At 43.7% G+C, this 15,957-nt stretch overlaps 1 protein-coding gene across 1 annotated transcript in view; it reads right to left on the bottom strand.

Annotated features, from left to right (window-relative positions):
• Positions 1-15,957, bottom strand: part of ZNF185 (zinc finger protein 185 with LIM domain) — an 86,649-nt gene that overhangs the window by 15,966 nt on the left and 54,726 nt on the right. The window contains exons 15-16 of the mRNA XM_029929884.1: positions 13,779-13,868; positions 8,788-8,985 (exon numbers count right to left, since the gene is read on the bottom strand). Coding sequence (XP_029785744.1) covers positions 8,788-8,985; positions 13,779-13,868 — 288 coding nt within the window. The remainder of the gene's footprint in view (positions 1-8,787; positions 8,986-13,778; positions 13,869-15,957) is intronic.

The following is a 15,957-nucleotide window of genomic DNA, read 5'->3' as shown; positions in this document are numbered from 1 at the left end:
TTGAGAACAATTTGACTATATATGTTAGCTCACTAGGTTTTAAATAAAAACTTAAAAAAGAAAAAACCTAACACAAATGTTTTTAAAATTCTAGTTCAAATATTTAGCTAAATAAATCTTTGGCAAAAAGATTAGTTTAATATTCCTAGTTTAATGAAAACAGCTTTCTTGTGAGTTATCAACCTTACATATAAGACAAGCACATATTTTAATTTTTTTGATGTTTAGTTTTTGAGAGAGAGAGTGTGCACTAGTGGGGGATGGGGCAGAGAGGGAAGGAGAGAGAGAGAGGGAGAGAGAGGGAGGGAGGGAGGGAGGGAGACACAGAATCGGAAGCAGGCTCCAGCCTCTGAACTGTCAGCACAGAGCCGGATGCCACGTTCAAACCCATGAACTGCGAGATCATGACCTGAGCTGGAGTCAGATGCTTACCTGACTAAGACACCCGGGAGGTTCTACACATATTTTTATTATACTTGAGTATAATCTTTCTAAACTAAATGGGTTTAACTAGCCAAGTAAGCTAGTATTACATTTACTAGATGTAATATAGTATTATATTATAAAATACTTTATACTACATATAATTTATTTATAGATTATAAAAATATGAACTTGCTTTTAATGAAACTGAGCCATTATTCTGACAAACTCTATTTCAGCAGTAATTATGTTTTATAATATGTCAGCTTAAAGACAGTTTCCAAGATCCTTTGTTGGAAATTTAAAACCTTAGATTCATGCTAAATAAAATTAATAGATATTTATTAAATATCTAAATCATTTCTAAGTAAGATAAAATACTCAAATCTTAGTTACTAAGTCTATATACTTTTTGCTTATTTTTTATAGTACAGAGAGGGCATATAGAGATTTGTCAATAAAGGTGTACATTTGTGCACACTGAAAAATTATATTATAAAAAAGTATGTAACTATAAAGTCTTATGAGATATATATTCATAAACTTTACTAGTGTACTGCAAAATGCTGGCATATGACAGTTCAAAATGATCTACATCCTAGTTTTGTCTGTAAAATCAAAGTTACAAACAGTTAAAAGTTCTAATCAACATGTCTAAATGAGACTACTACAAGGACATCAACTTGGTATGCAACGTATGCAAATATGCTTCTGTTAAGGAAACAGAAGAGTTGTGTCCTAAATTAAAATAGTGGTTCCAAAAATGTTGTAAGAAGAAATATAAGTAGATATTTTTAAGATTATAAAATGTTTATAGAAAAGAAATGAATTCAGTGAGATTATTTATAGTATTTTCAAAAAGAGCTCTAGTATCAAGTATTGTACTGATACAAGAATAAAATTTGACTTTCTCTCTGTTAAAATAATAAGATTTTCTTGGCTCACTGGTCTGCTCTTAAAAAAAGATTAAGATAGTTCTTTTTCCGTCAGTAATCTATTATGAAAATGAATCAAGGAAAACCTCACTAAAATGGGGTTATGAGGCCAGAAGCGGGAGCTCTCCTGCCTACTGCTCCTTGCTGTCCTTTGCAAAATTAGCAGGAAGAAGCCGATAGTTGACTATTCCTGCAGGATAAGGATTTTCTCCTTGCCCAGCGACAGCCCAGCTCACGAGAGGCCATAACAACTCAGCTAAGGAGAAGCCACTACACTTCAAACTCCCAGTTTACTCTCGTAGACTTTTTGTTTATAACAAGCCCTCCTAATGTTTCTCCTTTTTCAATAATAGGGTGTTCCGCTTCTTTGTTCTCAGACTTGATTTTGCTGTAGCTTGTGCGTCCTGAATTGCAATTCTCTGCGATTCCTGAATAAACCCATTTTGTTGGTAAAATAACTGCCTTTTTGATTTTTAAAGTGAACGGTATTTAAAAGAAAAGTTTTTCCCTTTTCTCATTCTTATCTCTCCCCTCCTCTGGGCTGGTTACTCTCATTACAGGTTTGCTTAAACAGACATATTGAATTCATCCTCCTGATGCATGTTCTACACCTCCACTGTTACCTTCTGTTCTCTCTCTCTGAAATAATCAGACTATACAGTTTCTCTGGGTAACATTATCTTCATTTGTTTTCTTCTCACCTCCTGCCATATTCCCCGTTTTCTCTCTCTGAATTAGGCCTCTTAGTCTCTCTGCCTGGTCAGTGTTCAACTTCTCTTTCTCCCCACCCCTGTCACTTCTCTCTTTGTATATGCTCTTCCATCAGCACTGCCTCCACCCTGCTCTTTATTTGTAGCTGGGATTTCTGGCTTTATGCTTTTACCCTGTCTTTTGTCTATTATTATTATTATTATTATTATTATTATTATTATTATTGGTTTGCTTGTATAATTTGTTTGTGTGTTTGCATGTTTTTGTTCCCTGTTTGTCTGTTTTACTTTCGGGCTACTTCAAGGAACAAACCAAAGTACACATGGTGGACAGTCCAAAACATCACTACGAGTAAGGAAATAAAATACCAAAGTCACATCAAGAGAGACCAAGTGACACCCTTAAAAGAACACTTCCTGAATGGTGAGGCCCTGGACAGTGTATGAGCCTCTTTAATATAGCAGTACTCACAGGTACAGAGCACATAACAAGTGATTAAAACTTACAAGAGACAGAAAGCTAGCCAAAATGACAAAAAAAAAAAAAAAGAGAAAGCCAAGAAAAAGAGAGATAAATATATCCAGGAGCACGAAAGGAGAATTCCAGAACTGAGTGATGCAATCAAATGGAACAATACCTGTATCATAGAAATTCCATAAGAAGAAGAGAGAGAAAGGGGCTGAAGGGATACTTGAACAAATTATAGCTGAGAACTCCCCAAATCTGGGGAAGGAAACAGACATTGAAATCCAAGAGGCACAGAGAACTCCCCCTAGACGTGACTTGAATCGATCTTCTGCATGACACATCATAGTGAAACTGGCAAAATATAAAGATAAAGAGAGGATTATAAAAGCAGCTAGGGATAAACAGGCATTAAGATACAAAGGTAGACACATCAGGGTCACAGTAGACCTATCTACTAAAACTTGGCAGGCTAGGAAGGAATGGCAGGAAATTTTCAATGTGATGAACAGGAAAAATATGCAGCCAAGAATCCTTTATCCAGCAAACCTGTCATTCAGAATAGAAGGAGAGATAAAGGTTTTCCCAAATGAACAAAAATTGAAGGAATTCATCAGGAATAAACCATCCCTACAAGAAATCCTAAGAGGGACTCAATGAGGGAAATGTTGCAAGGAACACAAGGTACCAGAGACACCACTACAAGCCTGAATCCCACAGAGAACACAATGACTCTAAATCCGTATTTTTCAATAATAACACTGAATGTAAATGGACTAAATGCTCCCATCAAAAGACATAGGGTATCAGAATGGATAAAAAAAAAACAAGACCCATCTATTTGCTGTCTATAAGAGACTGATTTTAGACCTGAGGACACCTTCAGATTGAAAGTGAGGGGATGGAGAAATATCTATCATGCTACTGGAAGTCAAAAGAAAGCCGGAGTAGCCATACTTATATCAGACAATAAAGTAAAAGCAGTAAGAAGAGATGAAAAAGGACATTATATAATAATTACAGGGTCTCTCCATCAGGATGAGCTAACAATTATAAATATCTATGCACTGAATTTGGAAGCACCCAAATACATAAAACAATTAACCACAAACATAAGCAATCTTATTGATAAGAATGTGCTAATTGCAGGGTACTTTAATACTCCACTTATAGCAATGGATACATCAACTACACAGAAAATCACTGAAGAAACAATGGACCTGAACGGCACATTGGACCAGATGGACTTGACAGATATATTTAGAATTCTAAATCCCGAAGCTATGGAATTCACTTTCTTCTCGAGTGCACATGGTACATTCTCCAAGACAGATCACATACTGGGTCATAAAGCAGCCCTCAATAAATATAAAAGAATTGAGATCATACCATGCACGATTTCATATCACAATGCTATTTAACTTGAAATTAATCATAGGAAAAAGTCTGGAAAATCTCCAAATCATGGAGGTTAAAGGACACCCTAGTAAAGAATGAATGAGGCAATCAGGCAATTAGAGAAGAAATTTAAAAATATATGGAAACAAATGAAAATGAAAACACAACAATGCACTCTTTGGGATGCAGCAAAGGCAGTCCTAAGAGGAAAATACATTGCAATTCAGGCCTATCTCAAGAAACTAGAAAAACCCCAAATATAAAACCTGATAGCGCATCTAAAGGAACTAGAAGCAGAGCAGCAAAAACACCCCAAACTCAGCAAAAGATGAGAAATAATAAAGACCAGGGCAGAAATAAACAATATAGAATCCCAAAAAATAGTTAAACAGATCAATGAAACCAAGAGTTGGTGTTTTGAAAAAATAAACAAAATTGATAAACCTCTAGCCAGGCTTCTCAAAAAGAAAAGAGAGAACACTGAAACAGACAAAATCACGAATGAAAATGGATCTATTACAACCAATCTATCAGAAATACAAGCAATTATCAGGGAATACTATAAAAAATTATATGCAAAAAAAACTGGAAAACCTAGAAGAAATGGACAAATTCCTAAACATACACTACCAAAACTCAAACAGAAAGAGATAGAAAATCTGAACAGACCCATAACTAGTGAAGAAATTGAATCAGTTATCAAAAATCTCCCGACAAATAAGAGCCCTGGACCAGATGGCTTCCCTGGAGAATTCTACCAGACATTTAAAGCGGAGGAGTAATACTCATTCCTCTCAAGCTAGTCCAAAAAACAGAAATAGAAGAAAAACCTCCAGACTCATTCTATGAAGCCAGGATCACTTTGATTCCCAAACCAGACAGAAACCCAGCAAAAAAAAGAGAACTACAGGCCAATATCCTTGATGACTACAGATGCAAAAATTCTCAACAAGGTATTAGCAAATCGAATTGAACAGCATATAAAAAGAATTATCCATCATGATCAAGTGGGATTCATTCCTGGGATACAGGGCTGGTTCAATATTCACAAATCCATCATTGTGATCCATCACACTAACAAAAGAAGGGAAAAAAAACCATATGATCCTGTCGATAGATGCAGAAAAAGCATTTGACAAAATACAGCACCCTTTCTTAATAAAAACCCTCAAGAAAGTCAGAATAGAAGGAACTTACCTAAACATTATAAAAGCAGTTTATGAAAAGCCCACAGGCAATGTTATCCTCAATGGGGAAAAACTGAGAGCATTCTCCCTGAGATCAGGAACACGACAGGGGTGTCCACTCTCACCACTGCTGTTTAACATAGTGCTGGAAGTCCTAGCATCAGCAGTCAGACAACAAAAGGAAATAAAAGGCATCAGAATTGGCAAAGATGAAGTTAAACATTCGCTTTTCGCAGATGACATGATACTCTACATGGAAAACCTAACCAACTCCACCGAAAGTCTGCTAGAACTGATCCATGAATTCAGCAGAGTAGCAGGGTACAAAAGAAATGTACAGAAATTGGTTGCATTTTCTACACCAATAAGGAAGCAACAGAAAAAGAAATCAAGAAAGTGATCCCATTCACAAATGCATCAAAAACCATAAAATACCTAGGAATAAACCTAACCAAATATGTAAACGATCTGCATGTTGAAAACTATAGCAAAATTATGAAGGAAATTGAAGACACAAAGAAAGGGAAAAACACTGGAATATTATTCAGCTTTAAAATGGAAGGAAATTCTGACAAATGCTACAACATGGATGAAACTTGAAGACATGCTAAATGAAAGACGCTAGTTACAAAAGGACAAATAGTGCATGATTCCACCTCTATGAGAAACCTAAACTCATCAAATGTATAGAAACAGAAAGTAGAACGATGGGTGCCAGAGGCTGGGGAGAAGTTGTTCCATGGAAAAAGAGTTTCAGTGCAAGACAGAAAGAATTCTGGAGAATGTACTTAATACCACTGAACTGCACACTTTTAATTAATTATTATTTTATATTATGTGAATTTTATAACAATTAAAAGAAAACATTCCTAACTCTTCTTTTTCCTCTAGAGAAAGTCCAAGTCCTTGTTAAGGCATAAATATCTGATTATTCCCATCTGTGTCTGTGATCATGTGGCTTTCATCCTATTTTAGATTGATATGGTGTGTGGGTGACCTTATGACAACCCCTCAGGGTCAATGACTCACTAGGAGGACTCCCAAGACTTAGCATATAGTCATCATCAAGGCTAATATTTGTGACCATAAAAGGATATCATGCAAAATCAGTGAAAGAAAAAGGTGCGTTTTTTTATTCACAACCCCAAGATTATTATTGGAGACTGGTCACATAGGCACTTTCTGCCTGGCATTAACCAAAATTCCCAACTCCCAGGTGGCAAGCAGATAGCATAAAACTCATTGTACAAGTGATCCCGGTAGTCGGCCTTATCACTTATCATCTAGGGAAAAGTTCCCATCAGTGCAGAAAACTGTTTACCTCTACAAGTGCCGGAGGCCAGCCAAGGGCACATCTGGCAAGCATCCCTTTCGAAAGAGAGCAGTCTCAGGCCTTGTAGGTTAAGTCTTGTCTGTACACCATCTGCCCAACGTCAACTTTTCCAGTGCCTTCTCATCATAAACTCCAGCTGTATCAAACCACAGGGTGCTCGGCAAGCATGCAACACTGCCATGTACCCTTCAGCATAAAAGATTGCCCTTACTTCTGGACCCCCCTTCACCTCCTTACAAAGTTCTTCAAGAGGAACATCAACTGTCACCTCTGTGAAGCCTTCTCTGATTCCATGCGGCCAGTCAAATCACAGCCTCCTACTATGCTACCATTATACCCTATCCATACATCCTTGAGGTCAGTATCCCTAGTGCTTAGTACATGGCTTGGCATGGGCTAGTCACTAAGTAAAATTTTGTTTAATTTTACAATGTGTGGCTCATTAACTCACAGAAAAAATCAAGGAGCCCACATTACTCTGAATATTCCTTGCCCTGCCCTCCAACCCACATTTGTACTCATCTTTCCCTCCTGTCTCAGAAACAAAGCCCTCTCCTTCCTTCCCAAGACTCTAGAACCTACCATCCTAAGCCCGCACCATAAATTCAGTGGCCATTCATCTTTGGGTTTGCTTACTTTTATTCAAATATCAAACTGTCTTTACCAACAGTGTATTTCCTTCCTCCCTATCACCCTGTAAGCTGCATTTATCTAATCACCCATCAATCCTCCATCACGTCCTGGCCAACATTTTAGAAAGAGTTGTATACCTCCATCAACTGCACCACCTCACCTCCCCCTTTTTCCTCAATCTACCATTAGTCGACCATAACCGTTCTGCCTCCCTGACCTGGCCTCCATTTAAGGCTGCCATAAATTCCATTCTACCAAATCTTGTGGTCTTATTTAAAGGTCCACAGCATACTTGAAAGTTAGCTCAGCCTGGCTTAGTTTCCATGATGGTAGTCTTTCCAGGTTCTTCCATTTATCCACAAGTTTCCTTTTCAGTACCCTTTTTCAGGTCCTCTTCTGCTACAAGACTTTTCAATATGATTTGCCAGAATTCTGACTCAATCTGCCTTTGTAGTTCTTGTTTTTACCTTTTTTCATTGTATAGACTCAGTTTTATGGGGCCAATAATTCATACCTCTTTTTAGAGAAAAAATACAGAAAGTGGAGATAAAGGTCCACTGATGAAGCCAATGGCTTTACACATAGAGCCAAAAAGGAGGGCTCCCCTCACGTCCTAGAACCACAGGGCCTTACTCACCCAGCCAAAATGCTGGCTGGACAACTGGCCCCAGGGGCTTGTAGACAAAAGGAAAGAATTCAGACAAGGAGAATTCGTGGCCAAGTTGGATCCCTGCAGTTCCTGTTCACAATGTAACAACCAGTCATTCCTGCCCAAGAGAAGACGAGGAGGAAGGGAGGCCAGTAGTCTAAATAAGAGCCCAGGGAAACTCCATATCCATTGGACAACAACAAAACTGGTATTAGTAACATTAATGCTGTATTAATCATGAACGGATTAGACATGACTCGTAGGAATATTCCCTCCAGCTGCCATGTGGCGTTATGAAGTAAGATGGTGCAGGAAACTAGTTAGGAAACTGTCAGCTCAATGAAGGGACAGATGTCAGGGCTACAAGTCATATTGCCTTATAAAAGGTAATGTTGAAGGAAAGCAGTAGCCAAGGCTTCTCCTAGATTTCAGAATTGGTCAACTGAGTGGATGGTGATGGTCACAAACTGGGGAAAGAATGAGCTGAGAGACAGCAAGAAAGTTGGGCAGACGTGCCGTGCAGAGATATGGTAAGTCATTTGAGTTATGCTGAAAGTAAAGTGCCGACAGGGAATCTGGACAACAATGTCCAGTAGGCTACTGAGTGCGCAGGACCGCAGTTCAGTGAAGACTCAGCGGGGGCGGCGGGGTGGATGAGATTGAAGCATGTTAGTTATCTGCCCCCCCCGCCCCCGACAGTGCCGTGTTATACACACAGGTAGCCCTCTTCCTACTTATGGCCCCCATCTTGGGAGACCTTCTTCCTGCTCCACACGTCAGAAGTCAGCCAAGGCTTCTCACCTCTGCGTACACACACCAGCGCCCGTCACAGCCCTGTCCCACCACTTGTGCTACAGGAGGCCCCTGGACACTGCTCTGCAGCCAGGGACTCGCCATCCCAATCCCACTCGAGGAGCAGGAGCTGGAGCACCGTGGCGTGTGATGGGCCAGGCACTGGCACGAACATGGGGTGAAAGTGGGTCCGCCTGGGTCGTGGCCCGTGACAAAACGGCAGCTCAGGCAGGCAGGGGCCCAGCACAGTGTAACCCTTACCCGCTGGCCTGGCTGTCCAGTTCCACAGGCTGCTCTGGTCTTCGCGGGCTGCTCGGCTGCTCTGCGGTCCCGGGGGCTGCAGGCTGCTGGGCGGGGGCAGCTGGGTGCGCAGGGCCACCTCTCACGACTGTGGGCCTCTCCTGCCAGGTTTCTCCCATCTTAGCAGCCACGTTCTTTTCTTCAGAACCAGCCAAGGTGCTGAGGAAGAGTGAGCACCTTTATGGAATGAGTCTGTGGGACCAGTCCTTCTTTCCCCACCGTGTGGTGACGTCACCTCCTGTGGCCATACTTTGTGGAGGGTGTGCCGTGAAAGCAGTGCAACCCTTCAGCCACAGGTGACAGGAACAAAAATACCGTAGCACAGACAAGAAACTTATTACCACTTCCAGCTGCCCAGGGAGATCTGCACGCAGGTAGCTGCTGTGCCTCTCTGTGCTGCTTTTACCCTGACGGTCTGTTGCAGCCCAGCCAGATACCAAGGGTGGTCTGCTCACGTAATGCCAGTCCCTTAGCCAACAAGACATCCTGACACAGCCCCACGCCCCTACCTGTGACATACACGCTTGGGCCAAAGACAAATGGAGGAGGCCAGAGAGCTCGTTTCCTGCGTCCGTAAGCTTCCAGCTAGCTTTGCCGTGACTTAATCAGAGTCCTGTCTGATCTCCTATCTTTTATAGAATTACAGTAACAGATCCTCCTCATCAAGTTTGTGAATCAAGTCAATGCTCTCTGCAAAGAATAATTTGGAAGTCTACTGCAACACAGGGGCAAGTGGCAAATGAGGCTTTGCCGTAGGCCCCAGAGCAAAGCCGCTGCAATGATAGGAAGTATAATCCATGTGACCTATAAAAAGTAAATCTTAGCAAAACAGTCACAGGCAGCGTAATATCCCAGAGGTCTCCCATGCGTCTGATGAACTGCCTGGAAGTCAAGTGCTGAGAGGCAGGCCAGGTAGTACGTCTGCCTGGAGCGAGATGAAAGATCCAAGAGCCGAACACAGCTACTGCCAACTCGTGACACAACCACAGTCTCCACCCGGAGGACAGCGACCCCATCTACTCTGACCCGACCCCCCAAAACACTCTGCTGCTTGGCCAGGGTTCTTCACAGGGAACACATGTGCTTAGGTTCACCTACTCATCACCGAGAAAGAACATCAACCTGAAAAGCCAAGGCTTGCAGCCTGACAAAGAGGAAAACAGCGTATGTTTTACATGTAAAATCTGACAACAAAAGTTCGTTGGGGAGGAGATGAACTCCTCTGTGTCTCATTAAATGAAATCAGGCCAGTAAAGCTGGTAAAAGGAAGCAGAGGTACTCCTCTGGGGCTGCTTTATTTAGCTTGAAGTCTTTTAGAAAAGGAGAATTTGACATAGTACTTTGTGCCAGAGAATGTTCTACATGCTTTACACAAACTCACTTGACCGTCAGAACAGCCCTATGTGATATGAACTATTATTACTACTATTCTACATGCAAGGAAATACAAACACAGAGTGTAGGAGAAAGAAACAGCATATCTGACTCTATATTGCTTCTATTTCCCTTGTTACTGTGACCTATAGCTTAGAAACTTCTGCTTAGCCCTGCACGTAGGCATGCTACAGCGAAGATTTGCAAAAGCCACTCCTCACCCAAGGAGATAAGGAAGTATGCACAGAAATGACTATGCTATGTTTAAGGTTTACGGGAACAACATGACCAGATTCCTGTAAAAAAAGATAAACTGACCAAAGACAGAGAAGTTAGTTACACAACCTGCTGTGATGTCTGCCGATGTCAGTCACCTTTTAACTCCACCGCCTCCTGCTTTTGCCTTTTGCTAACTTTCTTTTGCTTCTTTTATAAAGCTCGAATTTCAGGCCAAGGGGAGATAGTTCCTTAGGACATCAGTACACCATCTCCTTGGTTTACCGGCTTTCTGGAAGAAATCTCTTTCCTTACCCCAATGTCTTGTGTTTCCACTTACTTGTTTGTCCTGCAGTGAGCAAAACGAGCTTGGATTTGTTTAGAAGAGATGAAAACGATACCCAAGATCATATAGCAAGTAAGTGACAGGGCTTAAATGTAAGCCCATGCACAGGAATACATGCTCTCGATTACCATACTATACCAACTCTTCCTGTACATGTGATGGAGCAAGACCCAGTTAGACTAGGGAAGACTTCTTCAACTTTGGGACAGTTTCATTATTCTGCAGGATCGCCTTGCCCACTCCCATCACCCTTCCTCACCCATTCTTGGTAATTAAGCTGCCTCTCCACAGAGCCCCAGAGCCCTGCCCAGGCAGATCTGCTGAGGAAGCCCCTCATGGGTGGGGGATCCGCTGCCCTCTCCATATGTCCACAGCCCCTGCTCCCGGGAAGCTCTGAAGATCAGTGGCCAGTGGTCAGAGACTACCAAGAGGCCAGGGCACCCTAGCAAACGGGTGGGGACCACAGGAACCCCTCTTTCAGCTCTTTACGAACATCCAGCTCGCTCCCTTTCTCCCGCCTCCGCCTGGACTGTGGCGATGGTCCACAGGTGGTCAGAGGGGCTGCTTCAAGCCAAAGGTTGGTGGCACCACGGGACCAGCGGGGCAAGGGCGGCGCGAGCGGGGGGAGGGGTGCAGAAGGTCGACTCAGCCCATTTGTGATCCTCGCGCACCATCTAGCGGCAGGAACTAGCACGGCATCAGGAAAAGCTACACCGAGGCCGATCTCGCCCAGGGCAGCCATTTCGCTCTGTGGACGGTCACATTTCCCGAGGGGCACCGCGACCCAAGCTCCCAGCTGCAGGAAATGGCGGTGCGCGCAGGCGCACACCAGCCTTAGCGCGCTCGGCCCAATGCGCAGACGCAGAGAAAACGGTGTCGCGCTCCACTAGGCGCAGGCGCACAGGCACGCGCCAATCAGGCGCGCACGCGCGAAGCCGAACTTGTGTTCCTGCTGTTCAGACTCCTGGAGGAGTGCTGGGATCACCACCTAGTTTTCCACATCGTGAAGGCTCCAGAACAACGTTTGTCAACTTCGTCATTACGGACATTTTAGACTGGATCACTCTATGGTGGATTCTGGTCTGTATATTGTAGGGCGTTGAGTATTTATTTGCCAGTAGCACCCTCCTCCCCGTTGTGACAGTGGTGTCTCCAGCTATTACCAAGTGATCTCTAGGGGTTCAGGAGGTGGGGAAGCTGCCCGTGGTTCAGAATTACTACCCTAAAACAATGATTCTCAACGTAGACTCACGTGAAAATAAACGAGGAGTTAAAAAAAAAAAACATTGATGGTGTAAGCCAACCAAAACAATTAAATCTAAGTCTCTGCATAGGGCTAAGAAAGCTTTTTGTTTTTTAAATTATTTTCCTGTTGATTCTGCAGCCAGAGTTTTCTCCACTGTCCTATTGGATAAGACGAAGCTAGACCCTGCCCCACGTTCAGAGAATATTAGATGATACCATACAGACAGAGTGCTTTATACATTAACGAGCTGAGAGTTACCGGTTCTGGATCTTGAGAATAGGCTCCAAACAACAGACTTCATAAAGGAGCTTTTTAAAGTTTTTCATGAAGTTCTTTTGGTTTTTGTTTGTTTGTTTTTAGAGGCTCTTCATTGAGACTCAGCTTTATCACTTGTAAGCCCTTGAGCAAGTCACCTTTTTGTACCCCAGCTTCCCCATCTTACTCATTTCACAGAGTTGCTGGAAAGACCGTAAAGCATCCAGCAGAGCACACTATAAGTTATTGTTATTGCTTTCACTCTGTTAACTGTCAGTGCAATCTGAAACGAAAAAGTCACATAATAGGACCTCATGCCTCATAGCTTACCTGCTCCATCTATGGTCCCTGTCACTGGTTAGGCTCTAGCCACTCTATGCTTTGGAACATGCCAGTGTGTTCCCACTTCAGGGTTTTTAGGTCTGCAGCTCTTTTCTCTTTTCTAGAATTGGTTCCTTCTTACAGGAGCTTGCCTGAGTTGCCCCATGTATTAGCCATACTCACTGCCACCACTCTATCTTGCCTATTTCTTTCAGAGCACTGTTCTTCCCAGGAGACACAGAGACCTAGGTTCCACACCTTTGTTCTTCATTCCTATTGGGTGCAAACCTCACAGGATTGTGGGGAGCACTGTATGAGAACAGTAACCAGAGCGTGGTGCACACAGTAGGTCACCCAAAGTTAAGTACCTACTGTGGTCATTAACAATATCTGGTATTACAGAATCTGCCCTTTTGTACCTCAACAGCCTTTCTATTCCACCACTCCTCCACAAGGACACTCAGTACTAGCCACACTCAACTGCATACAGTGTCCAGGAAATACCAGGTTATTTGGAGCCTTTCGCATATCCTGTTCTCTTTGCTTGAGGGCCCTTAATTCACCTTTCAAGACTTGGCTCAAAAGCCACCTCCCCCACAAATTTGTCCTGGGTCCCCCATTCTGCTGCGTCAGCATAATTTACTGTTCCTGGGCCGGGCCTTACCTCCCATCAGCCATGTCTGTGTGCTCCAGCCTCCAACACAGGGCAGGTGCCATTCGAATGATTGCTGGCTGAAAGAGTGGGTGACTTCCTGGGGCACCTGTGTTGCTCAGTCGGTTAAGCATCCGACTTTTGATTTTGGTTCAGGTCACGATCTCACAGTTCATGGGTTCAAGCACATCCAAGCTCTGTGCTAACAGTGCAGACCCTGCTTCTGATTCTCTCACTCCTCTCTCTGCACCTTCCCTGCCTGCCCTGTCTCTCCCTCTCCAAAATAAACAAACACTAAAAAAAAAAAGACTGGGTGACTTCCTGATTATGGAAGAATTCCTGGCAGAGGTAGCAAGGTGTAGTGGAAGACTTTCTGGCCTTAGAGCCAGAGGCCAGAGGGTTCTAGCTGCGGCTTCACTTCTTGCCATATGCTTCGGACCAGCGCAGAGGCCTTGCTAGTCTTACCTTCTAAGCCAGAGGCCAGTGCATACCTGAACTGCCTCTCCACCTCAGAAGCTCAGCACTGTTCCGTGATGTCTTACCCCTTCAGGTGTGCCTCCTTGTCCTCCAGGTCTGTTGAACTGTCGCTTTTCTGGTCAGCTGGTTCCACAGAGGGCAAAGTAGTGCTGGGGCTGAGGGAGGAAGCACACAGGCCCGCTGAGGCCTTAGGGCAAAGGAGACTGAGGGCCCTTGCCAGCTGCGCTCTCACAGGAAAGGGGAACCTACATCTGCTGTTAGTGCTGCACAGATGCCACTTTGTGTGATAACATCTGGTGAGCCCTGGCTGTGAACTTAGCACCTGAGTTCAAGATCAAGCACTGCCCCTGATTAGCTCAGGGATCCCTGGGGACGTCTCCCGGTTTAGGGCTCCAGTATCCTTGCCTGCCCTATCCCTCTTAGGGCTGTGTGGGAGCCCAGGAAGACTGTTGTTTACTAAATGCTCCACACACCCATAGCCAACTAGATGGAATAGGGCAGAGGCCTGCATCCTGGGAATGCACAACTCCTCCCATTGCACCTTAGCACCCTCGAGCCATGCGCCCTGCTCAGCCACCTCCGTGTGCTCCCTGGGACTGAGCCTCTTAGTGCCACTTGGCTGTCCCTGACATTCCTTCCCCGACTCTTGCTTGCTGGATTGGGCTGCAGTCTATATGGGGGGGGAGTCTCTTCCCAATGCCATCCCTTCTGCCACCTCAGCTTGGGTGCTTGTGAATGCATGCTGAGCTTTCAAGGCTGATGGTTGGCACCACACACCTGATGTTGTGATCATCCAGGAGAGGGTGGACGCCAGCAGCTGAGCACATGCTGTGGAAGGAGTCCAAACCCGGTCTGGGTTCAGGACTTTGTGTCTCTACATCTGCTCCCTCCCGAAGGGATGGTTTCCACCCTTAACAGGTGATGAGAACGGAAGGGCTGCTTGAACAGACGCTCAGGGCACAGTAGTCACTTAGATCCCGCAGCTGCGTGACACTGGCCAGCATGTCTTAGTGGTTAAATGTGTGCTCCCTGCAGGCACATTGCCTGGATTCAAATCAGCACTTTGCTGCCTCTCAGCTGTGTGACCTTCGGCATATCACCTGAAATGGGGATGATCACTGTGTCTGCCTCCTAAGTTTTCTGAGAAGAGTAAATGGGTTAATAGATGCCAAGTAGTTAGAATAATACCTGGGCCCTGACATGTGCTAGATTGTTCTTGTAATTATTACTTGGGCCTGTGGCAGTTTATAGACGCTGCATCTGTTTGTATTCTGTCCACATCCATCAACTTGATACAGATTGAGTGAGTGAGTGTTGTCTTGCCCAGTGTTCCAGGGAGGGGGGTAGGTTGCATTCTTTGTCTCTGTAAATCAGGCCGCTTGATGCCCACAGCATGCTGAACAGTCACAGTTCACAGAGCACCTCGGTGCCCGTGCCAGCCTGTGCTTGAGTAACGCGCTCACTAAGACTTCCTCATGTTTGTTCCCAAATCCATTTCTCCCAGTTGTACTTGAAACCATAATTACTAAATTCAATGATTAAACTCATAAAAGCGAATAGAAAAGGAGTGGTTGTTTTTTGCCTAAGAAACATTTTGTGGGGCACCTGGTTCGCTTAGTTGGTAGAACATGCAACTCTTGATCCCGGGGTTATAAAGTCAAGCCCCACATTGGGTGGAAAGATTACTTAAAAGTAAAATCTTAAAAAAAAGAAACAACATTTTCCTTGAAAATATGATAAAGGTAAGTTTCTTAAAAATCATTGTCAAAATACGTAGAGGTAAGACAATGTAAAAAACTAGGTTAAAAGTCATAAAAATCTAGAAAATTCTTCAGACTGTTTTGCAAGTTAATTTGATGTTTGGCTTCATTTTAAAGAAACTGAAAGCAGAAAGCAAAGACTTTGTTTTAGGAGGGTATGTAAGCAAGAAGAATGATCTGGATGAATATTGAAAGATAAAGAAGTCAAGAACTTGACCTAATCACACTGGACTAGAGGTCTATGACAGCAACAGTTAGTCTGCACAACTGTGCCGGCCAGCACACAGAGGCGGGCTGCAAGTATTGGGCTTTCAGACACTCTTCCCCACTAGTGGCAGCTCAGAGAGCTAAGGCCCCAGCCCACTGGCCTTTCCTTGTACCTGCTGAGCCACAGTGGCAGGGTAGGTGTCCTGGCTGGCAGCATGTCCTTGTGGTTCTCTGCAGACACTGGCTTTGTCTGTCTGCTCTGAACCATAAGGGCGCT

The sequence above is a fragment of the Suricata suricatta genome, chromosome X, assembly GCF_006229205.1.
Source record: "Suricata suricatta isolate VVHF042 chromosome X, meerkat_22Aug2017_6uvM2_HiC, whole genome shotgun sequence".
Classification (NCBI taxonomy): Eukaryota; Metazoa; Chordata; class Mammalia; order Carnivora; family Herpestidae; genus Suricata; species Suricata suricatta.
The sequence above is the reverse complement of the archived record's forward strand: the minus strand, read 5'-3'. Positions and strand labels throughout refer to the sequence as shown.